The sequence below is a fragment of the Rhipicephalus microplus genome, chromosome 3 (genome assembly GCF_043290135.1).
Source record: "Rhipicephalus microplus isolate Deutch F79 chromosome 3, USDA_Rmic, whole genome shotgun sequence".
Lineage (NCBI taxonomy): Eukaryota > Metazoa > Arthropoda > Arachnida > Ixodida > Ixodidae > Rhipicephalus > Rhipicephalus microplus.
In genome coordinates, this window is record NC_134702.1 from 76,232,245 (window position 1) to 76,248,921 (window position 16,677).

Consider the following 16,677-nt stretch of genomic DNA (forward strand, 5'->3'; position numbering starts at 1 on the left):
TGACAATTACCATATGCACGCTATATTTTTGAAACTCAAATTTATCACAGTGGGCCACTTTATCTTGTGAGTTCTTTTAAACATGGAACGATCATGTGATGACAGCACACGTCTGCTTTCTAAGCAGACATTGTGTCAACTAATTTTACGAATACCAACCTAGTTTGTGTGTTTGTTTAAAGTGTGTGTTTCTTACTCAGTTCCTGATTGCTTTGTTTTGTGTATTTTTATTTTATTATTGTGACAAGTGGGAATTCCCGTTAATGTTGCTGCTGCTGTTACTGTTCGCGTAAGTGGGACCAGGCAAGCTGGCTTTATTGAGCTTTTATCCCACCATCTTTGCTGTTTAAACACGTTTTGTACCTCTGTGGCAATAAAATTCACTTCACTTCAAGTTCACTAAACAAATGCAGCAGCATTATGCAGATAATATTTCTAGATTTTATTTGCCTATGCCTTTGGAACAACTGGTTATAGGTAATTAAGGCCTGTCTAATCATTACTTGCAGCATCTCTGGTCTTGGTGCTATTATTAAGTATTTCGAGCTTCACCTAAATGATCCGCCAGACGTTCTCCATTGAAAACAGAGCCACCTTGTGTTGAAGGAACTCGACAATTGAAGTAGTGAGGCGTTATCTAGCTGGTTACTTACAAGGCACAGTGTACCGTTGGGGCGATGTTCAAACTGATAACGCCGGCAAGTCGCGGCGCAACCGGCTGCCACAATAAGCTGCAAAGAACAAATTTGATCATCTGTTATTGCGTACATTTATTCGCGTTAAGTAAATTCTTTCGGCTGTCGACCGGCAGTCGGACACTTTGTATAAGTTCATCGCTTGATGTCGATTGTCGTAAGAGAAATTTACTACTACGTGAGGCATTACGTAACCATAAATATTGCTGTCATAAAGTACAGCTTGCTATAAAATTTAGCCCATATAAAAGTGCAGTCTTCCGTCTATATAATAGTGCTCACATTAGTGATAAGTGGAACGCCTAACAGCTGATGGTTCTCAAAAATCGCAGACATCATCGTTTGTTACAGAGGTATACATCAGGTGGGTCAGAATTAAAATGCCCGTGGTAAACCTTAAAGAACTGCAAACGTTTATGAAGGTTTAATTATTGAAGGATTCTTAGCGAATAAGGATACTCCTTGTGTGCTCGTTCCTGTGAGATAAAACAGATTGAGCCTTGACTTTTATATAGATGTTATGTGCAGAAGAATTTGGTAAGAGCTTCTAGTTGAATTACTCATTGCCACATAATAGTTACTGATTCGATAATCATTGCTGAAAATTTAGTGCGCTTGCTTTGTTAATTTCTCACGTTTTTTTTTTCCTTCCCATGAACCACCAAATTTTGTGATAAGTCGTATCTACCTTATTAGTGTACGCATATTGTTGGTCTAATTTGCACCTAAATTGTACCCTTTCATATTAGGACTCTTTCAGAGCGTACCTTAGGAGAGACTTGAACGTTACTGATTTTGCACTCTTTCTTCTTAAACTCATGGTGGACTGGTTGGTCGGGAGCTGTAATTCGAATGAAAGCGTCAAGTGAATCTTTTCGCGTGGTAAAACCACAAAGACATTATGACGAAAACTGTGCATAAATAATCTCGACTTACATATCAGTGCATCAAAGATACTGTTCTATGTTTTATGGTTTAAGTTATGTACAAAATTTCTGGGGACAAAAGCGATTTATTATGTGAAACACTAAAGACGGGTGTCTTTTTTTTTTCAGAAATAGTCACAAAAAGAAAGTGAACATTGCCAAAATTATTGCACCATACTGTTTTCTCACAGACGTCTTATTGCTTAGTGTTTTTTTTAACTGTGCAAGAAAGCAACAAAGTGTATATCGACGACACAATAGCCAGCATCAAAGTATCAAACAATGTAAAAAACATAGCATATAGCATGCAATGGCATGAATTGCGTATAAATGGCACGTGCAATGACTCGTTTTTTTGTTTTTTTTTTTCATTGCAGCGTAACTGCACTTATGTCAATGCCGCTGGTGTCAATATGAACTTCGATCGGTGCCGAAGGGTAATGTGCCGAAGAAAAATAGGCTGCGGTGTCAGTAGAAGCTTCAGTTGATTGATTCATTCATTGATTGATTGATTGATTGATTGATATATTGGTTGATTGATTGATTGATTAATTGATTGATTGATTGATTGATTGATTGATTGATTGATTGATTGATTGATTGATTGATTGATTGATTGATATGTCGGGTTTAACGTCCCAAAACACTATATGATTATGAGAGATGCCGTAGTGGAGGGCCCCGGAAATATGGCCCACCTGAGGTTCTTTAACGTGCACTAATATCTGAGCACACGGGACTACAACTTTTTGCCTCCATTGAAAATGCGGTCGCTGCGGCCGGGATTCGATCCCGCGACTTGCGAGCAGCTGAGTACCTTAGTTACTAGACCACCGCGGTGGGGTGAAATTCAGTTGAATAAAGGTACCTTGACAACATCAAAAAAAGGTCAAGATTGTATGAAATGCGGAAGCTGAAGTATGTTTGCACCAAATGCCGAATTTGCAGTCAAATTAAATTCAAAAAAGCTTCACTTTAAACCAAAGTTCTTTGTATTTATTTTTCTTGCCCTAAATATAGCGGTGTTTAGCTGTGCGCCACTCTACACATTTATTGAGCGACCTACTTTCTACAAAAAGAGCCGTTGTGCACTGAGCACTTTATAGAAAACTGCGCATACGCTTGGAACGAATAGATGCAACTGTAACAGTGATAAATAAAACATCCTTTCAATAAATTTGATCTCATATTTACTGTTGGGATCAATATATAGAAAAATGAGTGGTCGGTAGTTGCTTTCGCAGTTAACTTGCTTCGTAGTACCACTCTGCCCGCTATGTTTATCAACTGTTTGACACTTACGTGATGTTTGCTTAATCACACTCGAAGTATTTTCATCTATACTACCTTGTGACCATTTTCTACCTTGTTTGCTTTTATTTGTGGCTGTAAGTGGCGAAATGATGCAGCCTAAGTGATGATCTTTCTTGACAAAGGTATAAACCTGGCGATTCTTTCTAATTATATGGTCAGGCCCTAGATAAGGTTTTCCAGCTACCCGTCACTGTTGAATGGCACTGCTAACACGAATGTCCAATATGCTTCTATCGTTTCTTAATAATGCACTTCGAGACATATTCACATTACTTATTGCTACTGGAGAGAAAGCTACAGTACAATGAAACCTCTACTCTATGAATAATAGAGACTAGGTTTCATTCAGCACGCACATTTGTGTTTCCGCGTTCACACTCGTTCACATGACCTACATTTATTTTTCGCATCTGTACGGTTCGCATACTATACACGTTCACACACTTGCCCGCCTTGCGCTCACCGGCGGGGTAGGTTTTTGTCTGCATAAGCTTCATCTTTTGCGCACTAAAGTGTTTTACGAGTGTTTCCATTCATAGAAAAAAGAGAATGCGTGGTCTAGAACTCTTTTATACGCTTTATTATCATCAGCGTCGTAGGGTATCGTTTGCGTCGGTGTCGCCGTTCCCGGGCGAGAGTGCTGCGCCATCGTTTATATCCGTGGCAAAAATAGAAAGTGTAGTCTGGAACGTGTTTATTCTTCATGGTCCTCAGCATCATCGTCACCGTCAGCACGGACCACACCCAGCAATGGACGAGCCCACCAACGTTCATCATCGGAATCGTGTATAATTGGTGCCTTGAATTGTCATCAGTGCCATTTTCATCATCCCAATAAGTACGGAGAACGCACAACGGACAGGCATATTCATTAAAATGCTTTGCCCCTACATGCTGCACGCAGCACGCTTCAAAAGCCTCATTCTGTTCCACATGGCGAAAAAGTGCACAAAAAACAGTTTAGGCTTGGTAAGCGTAATGGAGACTGGTAGTGTCTTCTACACATGTGGAATTTCCAAATGAGCAGGAACCAAAATGCACCAAAATGAAATACATTTGTATAAAACAAAAAAACAAATATGCATTTGTTTAAGTTTCAGCATTCAAATACACATAACGACGTAACGTACACTAAAATAAAACAGCATCCAGTGTTCTACGAAAAATATCAAACTTCGAATGAACTCAAATGTCTTGACAAAGTATGCCTGCGTGGAAAATTATATCGCGTGTTTGGTGAAGCCTTAACCTATTTCTGAATATTTTTTGGAGGGGGTATGTGGTGTTATTCGTACCAAGTGCATTAAGCTTATATGAGCACCTACAGATGCACGCGAGTGTGGTCTGTTTCTTGTTTTCGTGATTTTCGACTTCAACTTGCGAAAGTGAAGTGCTCAACCTGCGTCTTAGACGCAAAAGAAACAATCGTTCACACAAAGAAAAAGAACAGTCTTACGATGTTCCACGCATTTTCCTTTCTTGCACACACCGACTTCTTGCAGCTTCATGCCAGTCCAGCTCAATGCGTGTTTATACTGAAACACCGAAATAAGGTGATGATAAAGACTGACGGGAATGTCTGGGGTGGCACGTGTAAATATTAAAACAAAGGTAAAAAGCGCACATTCACAGCAAAGTTTGTGTGTGTGTGTGTGTGTGTGTGTGCGTGTGTGTGTGTGTGTGTGTGTGTGTGCGTGTGCGTGTGTGTGTGTGTGTGTGTGTGTGTGTGTGTGTGTGTGTGTGTGTGTGTGTGTGTGTGTGTGTGTGTGTGTGTGTGTGTGTGTGTGTGTGTGTGTGTGTGTGTGTGTGTGTGTGTGTGTGAAACTCGCAGAAAATAAACTCCACGGAAAACGTAAATACATCAAAAATGGCACTGGTAATGAGGATGTAACTGCAAAACATAGTAAAGAAATTGTGACAAAGCATATTTTCACGGGTAGAGAAGCGGAAAAAGAGCTCTAGTGAGCTCTTTGTGAGTGAGTGAAATTATCAAGTGATAGTACAGTCGAACAAAAAAAAACAGTCGAATGGTTCACTTACCACACATAATCTTCCATCACGCAACTGCTGTGCTACTTTCCCTTTCTTGCATACGCATCCTTCGACAACTGGAATCTGTAGGAACAAACCATTCCTTATGTGCTCTTGGTATGTTTTGAATTCCCGAGAAAATGCACCGTGAAGATTCCTTACGCTCTGTATGCTCACACAGCACATCTTACTGCATTAGATCCAGATCCTTGACTGGCAGTAGTGTCCAGGCGAATGTAAAAACCTACACGGTCATTTATATAACGCTTTCTTTATGATCTGAGCGGTTTCCTAAAGTTATATTTTTGACGAGATCTACTATAGCACAAACATACTTTAAATCATTATTCACACGAACCTTTTTAAAAGCTGGGTACTTCATAGGTGCCGTAAATTTCTTAATCACGTTGACCTCCCTGCTTTCCTTTTTTCTCGTTTCTCTTGCTTTTGTTTGCGATAATTTTATGCATGCACATAAAGACAAACAAAACATAACCTCACGATGTGCTTATTTAAACTATGTCATATGTATACGTTATAGTGATTGGTCAGATAATTTAGTTCGAGTCAAACTCTTTGTTTTGTAAAGCTCAGCTCAATAGCCTATACACCCGTAACAATTGCAATTCTCGGAAAACGTTATGCAGGTATGTTATCCTGCCACAAAATGCATAAACATGCTAACGTTCTGCCGTTTTATACGTCGACATAACCTTATCATGACACGCTAGATTCGGAAAAATAAAACGAGCTGTGTGAAACTGAGCTAAGGGAACGGTCTGTTGTGTTCCCGGTCGTATAACTCTTAATTCATTCAATAGCTCACCTGGTCATAAAGGCGGCTGCCGCCATAAAGCTAGGAAGCATGTTCTGACGGCTTGAAGCCCTTCTGCAAGCCACAAGCTTACGATCAATGAGTGTGTTCACTTATCAATTCACTGGAGTACAATGCCTGGGCCGGAAGTCAAGCCCATCGTTGTTTTCAATGCGTAATTATGTTTGGTTAGCTGAAGCTCTAGTCGTATAACATACTGTTAATAAATTTGTCCTATATTTACGATCAGGTCAGACAAATGAATGCTGTGTAGCATTCAGAATAATGAGGCGATAACTGAAATCAAGTAATGCGATGACTGGAAATAGCTAAAAGTAAAAGTTTGACACAAAGCATTTTATCAATTGTCCAAGTATGTATTGAACAAGAGTTTCTTTACCGGTGAGGTTCTTCGGTGTTGGGAAGCTGGCCTATTACATCCGTCAACAAGACCTGTCGTTGAAAGCGAAGCTAATTAGTGTGTACAGAATTTATAAATGCAATAAAAAATTAAAGCTACGTGACGCGCTGTTTTGAGTAATTTAGGAATGAATTCTGTACTTACGGACTTGTGAACAGGCTCCAGCATGACAGACACCCACCACATTTCTTCTCAAAAAGTTTGTTCTCTGAAACTGGAATGAAAACGTTCGAGAACAGTTGGAAATCATGAACGTAATTGAAGAACTACAGTGACATTGCCTCTCTGCTGCTATTTAAACTTCACACGAACACCATGAGGGTGTGTCTGTCCTTTAAATATGACCCATTACAACTCGCATTTGATGTGAGGGCCTATCAGAATTCATACGTATAGTAATGCTGACTTGCTCTCTTTTTCTTTTGCACTACAGGTATTTATAATAAAGATTGGTATCAGAGTATTTATTGACAACACACATCACATAACGAATAAAGCTTGTGAAATTCGAAGCTTTCCTACAATATGAAATACGAGCCTCACAGCACATATGAAGTAACAAAAAACCAAGTTGGAATCACTGAATATCCCGCTCTCTATACGTGATCCGAATAATTCATCTATTTTATGCGGCTTAGTAAACTGCCTGCCACGCTGTGAAAAATAAGAAATTAGGCGTCTGAAACACAAAATGCTGCAGCTAAGCGCTAGTGGTGCGAAGACAGAAGAAGGCGGGTCTGGTAGCACTTCCTTTCTTCTGTTCTTCCCCCTACTTCCTTAATCGCCTTGTTATAATATACTATAGGTGACAACTCTATGAATTCTGTCACTGTGTTTCTCTTTGTTTTTTAAAGATGGTGGTCTTTTTTGCGATATTTCAACGCAGAATCTTTGGTCCATTTCTCTTTATGTTTTTCTGCCTGTTGCAAGATTCAGCTTGGTGAGTTTCTGCACATGATCCGGCGTCTAACCTCAAGCTTCGCTGTTAAGATTACCAGGCTACTGCGTATTATCGGAGAGTAGATTCGTACAGAAAAAGGGGGTATACATGTTACGAAGGGCCATGCAAGATGATTCTCATATCAGATACCAATTTTTTCGCCGTCATCAGAATTTTTAGCTCATCTGCACAAAATCGGATATAATGACTTCCCATTCCTTCTGTAAGTCTAGACAAGAGAGAAAAGCGGAGGCTTGGAGCGATGAAAACTGGTTGAACGTAATTGGAATCAACGTCTTCGTCAAGGCGGCAACCTTTTTTGACAAAGGCAAGGCTACTTGTAGAAATGGTGACTCCAGCGACGTTTGCTGTTCCACAATTTTTCCCACCTGTAAGGGTAACTTGCGTACCGTTTCGCATGCTGACCCTGGCCGCTCTCCTATGGTAACAGACGATGGGAGCTTTAGGGGCTTTCTTTTCAGGGCGAGCATGACCTTGTTGCAGCGTAGACATTTAGAATAAGCTGCTGGTGTTGCTTTGAGAACTTACAGCATTTTTTTAAACGAGTGACGAGGTGGTGCGCTTTTGTAAGAACGAAAATGTGCTAATATTTTATGGATGGCTATTAGAATGACACCAAACCGAAAACAACTAGGGCTATGAAAAGTAAAGCCTTAATGTTTTTCCTTTTAATAGAATAGTAACGAAATCCTAGTTACTGCATTTTGCCTTATGATATCTTCACTTTTTTTCTGTCCGAGTAGCTCGACTTCATAAAATGCTGGATGTTTATGAGGCCCAATGCATGGCTCTGCCTAGTTTTCACATCTGATAAATCTGTAGCGCATCTGTACCCTATTATCTAGGGTGTTTAGCATTTTATATAATCGGGTTTGCACTTTGCTTCAAGCGTTGTACCCTCTTATCTAATGGTTTTAGCATTCTATATAATCGGGCTTTGACTGTGCTTTAAGCGTTGCACCATACGTGAAGATTTCGCAAAAAAGAAGACAAAGATAAGCAGTTTCAATCTATCACACCTTTTCATTAGCACATTTTACAGTGTTTGTCAAGTTGTCCTAAACAAGAAGTGAACTAAAGATAGCTCGTCATTGTTAGCAACCATAATGCAACTAAATGATCCAGGCATAAAAAGTCACCATTTCAATAGACCTTTTTTATGCAGATGCGCGCTGCCAACGGGCACGCAAGCACTCATTGGAAAAGCGTGGACGCCACACCATCTGCCTCGATGAGCGCGCGGCCCTCACGCTTGAATATCATGTTTACGCCGAGCCAGCGCTTCTCAGATCAAGTGAACTCTACAAGGAGCGACGTGTTGTACTGCGTGATTCACCCACAAACTTCAGTGTTAGCTGCGCCGGCCGGTAGCTTTCCTGCTGTACCACTGTTGGACCAGCTGAGGGGCTCAAAAGCGACAGTTTAATTGTTATCTGTTACCTTTACGCCGGCTGCATAAGTGAGAAAAACTAATGACAAATACAACTTGGTTTCATAGAAGGTGCCTGTATGAGGGGTCCATAATGCACGGATGCATTAGGAATCAATGTCCATCGACACTGGTGACGAGTAAATTGTGAGATTCCAATATTTATAAGATGCACTAGAAATAACCGCGATGTCGTAAAATATGACACATCCGCCTATAAAATGCACGTGCATCGCTGGCGCCATATAGACGTAACAAACGATATGCATCCCCCAACCTTCCTTGGCACTGCAACTGCGTGTTGGAGTAAAGCTTACAGGGCGAAGTCAAAGAAGCAGGACAAGAAATATACACACCGCAAACGCTCGCTCACAACAAAAGTGCTATTGCACGTGATAAAATAAATATATGAAAACGGGTTAGCATGGCGCATGTTACAAAGCGGCACAAAACGGCTAACAACCTGTACGCGTGTTCACAGTCGTTTAAATGGACACTAAAGTCAAATATAACTTCCTCGGAGTGAAAGTTCTATGTATGGCAACATCTATAACGACAATATTATCAATAACAGTGCCCTACGTACCGAGAAATTAAGGTAAATGCACAAGAGTACATGCATCGCACTAGGACATTCTCAAAGTGATCCCGATGACGTCAGATGAATCACTTACAAATTGCTAGTAATTAGCTAGCTGCACTAAATAATTAACCTTCCGTGCATCAAAAGACGCAATGAAATGCAGCTTGTTTTTTCTGTTCGACTCATAAAAAAAATAACTGCCGGACGTTGCTATGAAAAATGGCGCGAGTGGTTTGAAAACTCAATTTTTGCGTGGGTAAACTAGATAGGTGATGCCATTTATTGGAGTCCAGTTCAACCAAATCACGTCTGCCATCTCGGAGCCAATGGCAGAAAATCCACCAATCCCGTTGTTGCTGCTGTGGCTCCGCTGCTTTTGTTCTGCCGCTACTACTGTCTGTGGCCGCGCAATAAAGCCGGGCAACAATGTGCATGACAACAGTGACGTTAGACAGTCCGCTTGATGAGGCGGGTAATTTGAAGTGTGCTAACCCAGTGCGGACCACTAAAACGTGATTTTATTTTAAATAAGCCATTCCTTGGCACAAAAGCAACACTACGAGGTTTCTGGACCACTATTTCAACAATCAACGTTGACCTAATAGTTGTCTTGAGTGTCCCCTTAATAAAGTTACGTTTCATGCGCATAACAGTAGGGAAGGTTGACATTTACTTGTAGTGCGATGTTCCTAATCATATGCCTCTTAAATTTATCGCGTGGTCTCGTTAGGTTGACTGTAGGGAATTCAGGGAGCAACTCCTCCCTGACCCTTAGCGCACTACGGAACATATGTACCTAAGCTCATAATGTGGAAAACACAACCCTCATTCAGTAAAGCTTCCCAGGTTTCTCACTGTGTTCATAAAATAACTGCGGTATTGCTAGTTTCTGACGGGTGGAAAGCATTCGCATTCATCTTTTCTTTCTTTAGGGAGGGGGCAATGCGATTGAGCTGATCGCGCATCAATGCAATGTAGTACGTAGGATACTGCGCCTTCTTGAGGCGATCATTTTGCAGCTGAAATCCACTGTTCAGGTAATGTGCGCAAGTTTTTCTGTTTTTTTTTTCTTCAGTGAAGAGTGTAAGTAACACACATACTTTTCATTTAACGATATTGAAATGCACTGATGTAAAACTCAACACTGGTTTCACTGAATGCAGAATACACTGCCAGCAAACATGATCCGCAGTGAAACGTAAGCATCTAATAAAGCGCAAATTGGCGAAGCGAAATGCGTTACAAGTGAATTCTACTTCCTTACTTTCATTTTTAAACACGTTTATGTTATGTTCACTTTTTTTTACAGAGCGTGAATTTTCAATAAAAATGAAATGATTCTGTAACACGTCTCTACAGTTTGGTGTTAGCAGCCCAGTCAAACCATGGTAGTTATAAATGTCCTAGCGCCTTGTGAACAATTAATGCTGAATAAACACGCGTTCCACCCCACATTCATGAAAATAGCCCGTTTCTACTACATGTATCGGCATGCAACAACTCACACACCGCTCAAATGCTACATTCGATGGACATATTCCCGGTGATATCTGCAGTGTTGGTGTTATTTCTTTCACATTTCATGCTTAGAGATACGTGCAAGTGCGTTCAGACAAGTCTAGTCCTCAGCATTTAATAATATTCAAGAAGCGGGGACCCGGTCTTTTCGTTTCGGGCTTGCACGGCGCCAACGAGTGGTGGGCGGCGCAACAGCCGCTCGCTTGGCGTACACAGTTTTCCCTTAGTGCTCCATACGCCCACGGGGCATTCTAGGATTGCTTGCGAAAAGACTATTTACACAACGGTAAACTTCAGCATGCTTTGGTACACATATCTGTTCTGTTCTGTTTTAACTGTTTTGCTGTGGAGAGGTTGAGGTGCCTATTGCCCCGGCTACTCCATATCAGAAAGTTCTGCAGCGAAAAATAAAATAATAATACAGAACGGTACCCAAAAATTAAAAATACGGAGAAGAAAAAAACCATAATAGCACACTGAAACCAGTTCAAATATCATGCCAATACACAGTTTTCTTCACGCAGTTCACACAGTCATAAACTACTTACACGCACACCTTACTAATCTAATGTCAGTATATACATGACTACATTTTGCATAATGCCCATCTCTGGCTGTCAGCCATAGGCGCTTGTCCAGTCCGGTCTCCACTAAAAAGTCTGTCAGGAAGATTATTGCATTTTCCTGGAGATGCATCTCAGGCCATGGTCCAAGTAGTTTCTTTATTGTGAGCGGTCGTCTGTCCAAACTTGCCAATTTGTTCTTTAATTTTTCTCTTTCATTCGCGTATTTAACACACTCCAAAAGAATTTGGCAAACATTTTCTTCTGCATTACCACAATGGCATTCCGGTGAGTTGGATTGATGTATCTTGTGCAGGAAGCTGTTTGTGTATGCTACTTCCAATCTAAGTCGGTGGATCAATGTCTGTAGGTGTCGTGGGAGGTCTGTCGCTATGGAAAATTTTCTGTGTGAATCAACTTCATAAAGTACCGTTTCCTTTGATTTAGGGCTCTCGAACCAATACTCCATCGAACAATGGTTAGCTCCTTGCGATATAAAATTTCGAATATCTGCCCCCAGACATAGGGATTGCGCAATCCCGTCCTTCTTTCAATGCTTTCTTCGCGAGACTATCAGCATCTTCATTTCCCTTTATTCGAATGTGGCTGGGTTCCCCGCCGCGGTGGTCTAGTGGCTAAGGTACTCAGCTGCTGACCCGCAGGTTGCGGGTTCAAATCCCGGCTGCGGCGGCTGCATTTCCGATGGAGGCGGAAATGTCGTAGGCCCGTGTGCTCAAATTTGGGTGCACGTTAAAGAACCCCAGGTGGTCAAAATTTCCGGAGTCCTCCACTACGGCGTCTCTCATAATCATATGGTGGTTTTCGGACGATAAACCCCACAAATCAATCAATCAATGTGGCTGGGTATCCATTGGAAAACGATGTTGTGACCCTGCGATGAGGCATATTCCGCAGTTTCTGCGATACATTGTGCTATTTCACCATTTCTGTAAGGTGATCTCACATTTCTGATTAGCTGAAGAGCAGGTTTGCTATCAGTGTATATCAACCATTTTCGTGGCTCAGGATTCTCGCAGATAAGCTGAACTGCTCAAAGATAGCCACCAATTTTGCTGTTGTCGATGAAGATTTGTGCGATAATTTGTACATCTTCTTTTTCTCAATATCAGGTATAAAGACCACACAGGCTGACGCTTCTTCTGTGCATGATCCGTCTGTATATATCTTCGTTTTTTTCATTATGCATTACATGAAGCTTATGAAGTACTAACTGTGCCGCTACTAGAGGTGCCATGTCTGCTTTCTTCTCTATGCCGTCTATTTCACGGATAACGTTGAGAAGTGGCAGCGTCCTAGGTGGTTTGGAAGGTTTCCATTGTTTAAATTCTGGTACTACTGCTTGAAATGATGATATAGTATCCTGTAGTCTCGTTGCCGTCCTTTGTGTTGGTACACCAGATAAAAATGACTTTCATGTTGCCCGAAAATTCTGAATAAATTTCGAGGTGTTTCTTTAGTTGGGAGTACTGCCAAAGGTGGCTCTCGAGCCTCCGCACACACTAAAGTACTGGAAGTTGATCGTGGTAAACCCAGACATACCCTCAAGCTCCTTGCCAATAACAAGTGAAGTCTCCTTTCGGTGGAGGCTGGGAGTCCATGCAGCAGAGGCAGTGAGTAAGTTACGATGGGGCGTATCCAGGCAACATGTATGGCTAATAACGACTCTGTAGTACCACCCCATTTAGCCCCGCAGAGATGCCGGAGGATTCGAATGGCCTGGTTCATTTTTTTGTTCCAGGGACTGCACATGAGGCGACCATGTTAGTCTGCTGTCTAAAATTACTCCCAAGAATTTATGAGTTTAACCATCTGAATAGGCTGATTTTGCAGAATAATCTGGAAATTTCTAGGTCTTTTTAATGTAAACGGAAGTATGGCTGTTTTAGCCAGACTCAGTGCCACACCTCTTTTTTTTTAGAAAACGGTCTACATAATCCAATCCTTCTTGTAGAGTTTGTTGTACATCCAAAAACGATGGACCAGACGTCCATATACTTATATCATCAGCATATACTGAACATCTGATGTTAGGTGGAGAGAGATATAAAGATGCAAATAAATGCAGGGAGGTTAACGAGACGCACATCCGGTTTGCTACCCTGCACAGGAGAAGGGATTAAGGGGAGAAAAGAGGTTGCACAGAGATGAGAAGGTACACACAATCACGAGCACACTTGGGGAGCACACACAGTCTACAGGCGGTCACTCAAGTTTGTTGACCTTAAGTAAAGTAGCAGTGATTTAGTCGCTTTCTGCGCAAGTGAGGCAGATGACAGATGTTAGGTGGAAGATTATACGGGAGCTGCGCCATGACTGCATTAAAAAGAGTAGGGCTTAGCAAGCTGCCCTGCGGCACTCCTTGGTTGACGACATGTTCTGACGTTGGGCCCTTCTGCGTAACTACAAACATTTTCCGGTGCTTCAAGAAGTCAGCAATCCAACGCACTATCTTGCCCTTGAATCCCTGTAACGCCAGGCTTTCCAGAACGTGAACGTGACTCACTGTGTCGTATGCTCGGTGGACATCAAGGAATAGAGCGACAGTGATATTTACTTGCGTTCGTTGGTTTCCCACATCTGTGACCAAATCCAGAATGCAGTCCATATCGATGCTCAAAGAAGTTCTGAATATATGACCTCCTTCCTCATAGTGCACATTCACCTACTACTTGTTTCTGAATAATATAGGTATTATTCATGGCTTACGCAGCGTGCCTTCTGGTTGTCAACGAAACGCAAAGCTGTTTCGAAGGTTCCTTTTTCAACCAACATTCACAGCCGCAAGACGAAGCGCTTGTTATCGAGGCCTGAATTAGCTTCAATATTCATCTCACCTTGGTCCCTTACTCAAACGCTCTTGAATAGTCGAACATTTACGATGGAACGTTAAAACTGTAGCGTAAGCAGTACGATAGTATTGTCACGGCTACTACAACTAAATAAAGCACATAAAAGAAAAAAGTAAAACCATCACTGGCAAGCGTGAAACACGCGTTCTGGGTTAGCCTAACAGTTAAAGCATCGGACTGCTTTCTTGATGACTTTATACTCTCCTGGGTAACAGTTGTGTTTCCGAATCATATTGCAAGATGATATTTCACTTTCGTATGTGGCATATCCGCCAAGAGAGAAGACGTGAAGGTCTGAAAAACATCACAAAGGAAGCTTTGCTATGAATCTTATTATTTTCTTCTAGCTTCTGGTACTTATATCGCAGCTCATTGAGCTTTAGTTGCATAAATTTTCTCTATACGAAAGGTCACCGTCTTTTAGAGAAATATCAGTATCACGGAAAATACCCTCATACACAAGTTCCCACAAGTTTCTTAATTTCTGTTTGATGTTCTACGTGCCTAGATGTTAGCAGTGTGACAAGCATGACATCAGCTGCTTTCATATAATCAACACTGAATATATTATGCCACCAACGTAGAGCTCACCAGACATGTGAGGCCGTATGGACGATTTAGATTTGCATCGCCTTTGCCGTGACACTTGTACGTACATTCCTCGACCACCTTCTGTAAAGCAAAGCAACTGATCAGTCGTTTCGGCTTAAGTATGCCACAGTCAACTGAAAATGTTTTGTCTTAACGAAATCGAGAAGTAGTCTTTCTTTTCACATGTATACCAGTATACAACTGAAAAGTGGACGCGAAAAAAATATTTCAGCCAAAAAAAAAGAATAAGTAACAGCCCTAGAAGCCTCTGACTGTGAACTTCGTCATCACAGGCTACCGCCGTTTTGTTTTCATAGCTTGCGTGACGTTATGAGCAGCAAGGAGTGGAGATAAAGTTTTCTGCCCAATTATCACCAGCGGAAACATTCAATTTCAGTTCCGAACTGAAGAAAGTTAAAACGTCTTGATTTCATGCCAGCTGACTACGGAAGAACAGGAATTCGTGGGAGTGCATGTAGATGCTCGCATAGCTTGATGCTTGTTACGTCACAGATTGCGAGAGTGTCAGTGCAATGCCACCTAGATATAATTTTATTACAGGCTCTGATGCCACTCCGTTTTGACAAGCGTGTTTCGCTTCACAGGTGTGCCTCCGCTTGCTCTCGTCGCTCGACCGACATGGATTGCCAAGCCCAACGAAAGTTGTCGTGGTATGCTAGTGTTCTTGTTGGCGACTTGAGAAGACCATCTTTTTCTGTGTCCGTCATTTGCAGCGTGGATATTAGATGCGTTTTGGGCACTGGATATTCGCAATCTGCACGGATGGAAATCCGAATAGTTGGGCGATTCTGCGTGCCGAATTGTCGCGGCAAAAGGACCGAAGTTGCTAGTGTTCTCGTTTCCTACACACAAGCTAAGAAAAAAATGGGAGCCTGCTGTTCGACAAACTGACGTCGACATTCGTTTTCTTCGTGACCCGAAGGTACGTGTGTCCAGACTACATATTTTTATGTCGTTCCATTGGTCGCCACTTCGCCACCATGTTCCATTCTTGATCAAAAATAAAGGTGTCATGTGTGCTTCTGACGTTTTGGCGTACGCCCGGCCATTATATTATTAAACGCGCGTAACAGCACATCTTTGGAACAGACGTTTTTTCCTTCAGGATCAGTAAACATTTTGCAACTGGCGATTAGTGGCGGGAACTTGCATTACCTCTGTTCACTTGGTTGATAAAAATGGAAGAAATGCTGTTGCATTACTTAGTGCAACGGTTTTGGCCATAGTATTTTCTTGTCGGTGTTCATATCACGTTATCGCAGCATTATTGCGGTCAGCACCTTCGTCTAATATGTTTCCTTGAAATTTAGATGCGCGTAGATGCTTACGGTAAAGCGCTTTCTTAATTGGCTTTTAGGTGTGTAATGTCTACTTCAAGCTATAGAATAATTAGCAGCCACTACAAAAAACATACCGATCCGAAAATTGGCAGGGCAATAAAAGCACCTACGGGAGCTACGTGGTTTCATATAGACCCAGTACTAACAGTTTTCCTAGCCTCTAAGTTATATGACCGACTACCCACCATTGCAAGAGGGGCCAGAGCAAAAGAGAAAACGCCGCTTGGCTTGTTGTATCGGTCACAATATATTGTTGTGAAACGAAAGATTTTGTTCTTTCTTGAAATGGTCATTACCCTTATATTGTGCGGAATACCATACTTGTGGCAGAAGCACGCACTCTCCTCAGTAACTACTTGTCTATAAAGACAAATTTTGGAAAAAGTACCACTAAAACTGCAAAAACTTTGCAAATGAGTTAGCAATAGTTTTTCTGCATGCTCTAGATTGTGTGTGTGTGTGTGTGTGTGTGTGTGTGTGTGTGTGTGTGTGTGTGTGTGTGTGTGTGTGTGTGTGTGTGTGTGTGTGTGTGTGTGCGTGCGTGTGTGAATAATTGAATAATGTAAAAAATTTATCGTATTTATTTTGCAAATTTCTTGG

General features: G+C 41.6%; 1 protein-coding gene across 1 annotated transcript in view; it reads right to left on the reverse strand.

Annotated features, from left to right (window-relative positions):
• Window positions 1-16,677, reverse strand: part of LOC119173412 (uncharacterized) — an 80,046-nt gene that overhangs the window by 23,106 nt on the left and 40,263 nt on the right. The window contains exons 11-17 of the mRNA XM_075889844.1: window positions 14,717-14,797; window positions 6,346-6,415; window positions 6,181-6,233; window positions 4,976-5,050; window positions 4,392-4,470; window positions 1,463-1,536; window positions 654-731 (exon numbers count right to left, since the gene is read on the reverse strand). Coding sequence (XP_075745959.1) covers window positions 654-731; window positions 1,463-1,536; window positions 4,392-4,470; window positions 4,976-5,050; window positions 6,181-6,233; window positions 6,346-6,415; window positions 14,717-14,797 — 510 coding nt within the window. The remainder of the gene's footprint in view (window positions 1-653; window positions 732-1,462; window positions 1,537-4,391; window positions 4,471-4,975; window positions 5,051-6,180; window positions 6,234-6,345; window positions 6,416-14,716; window positions 14,798-16,677) is intronic.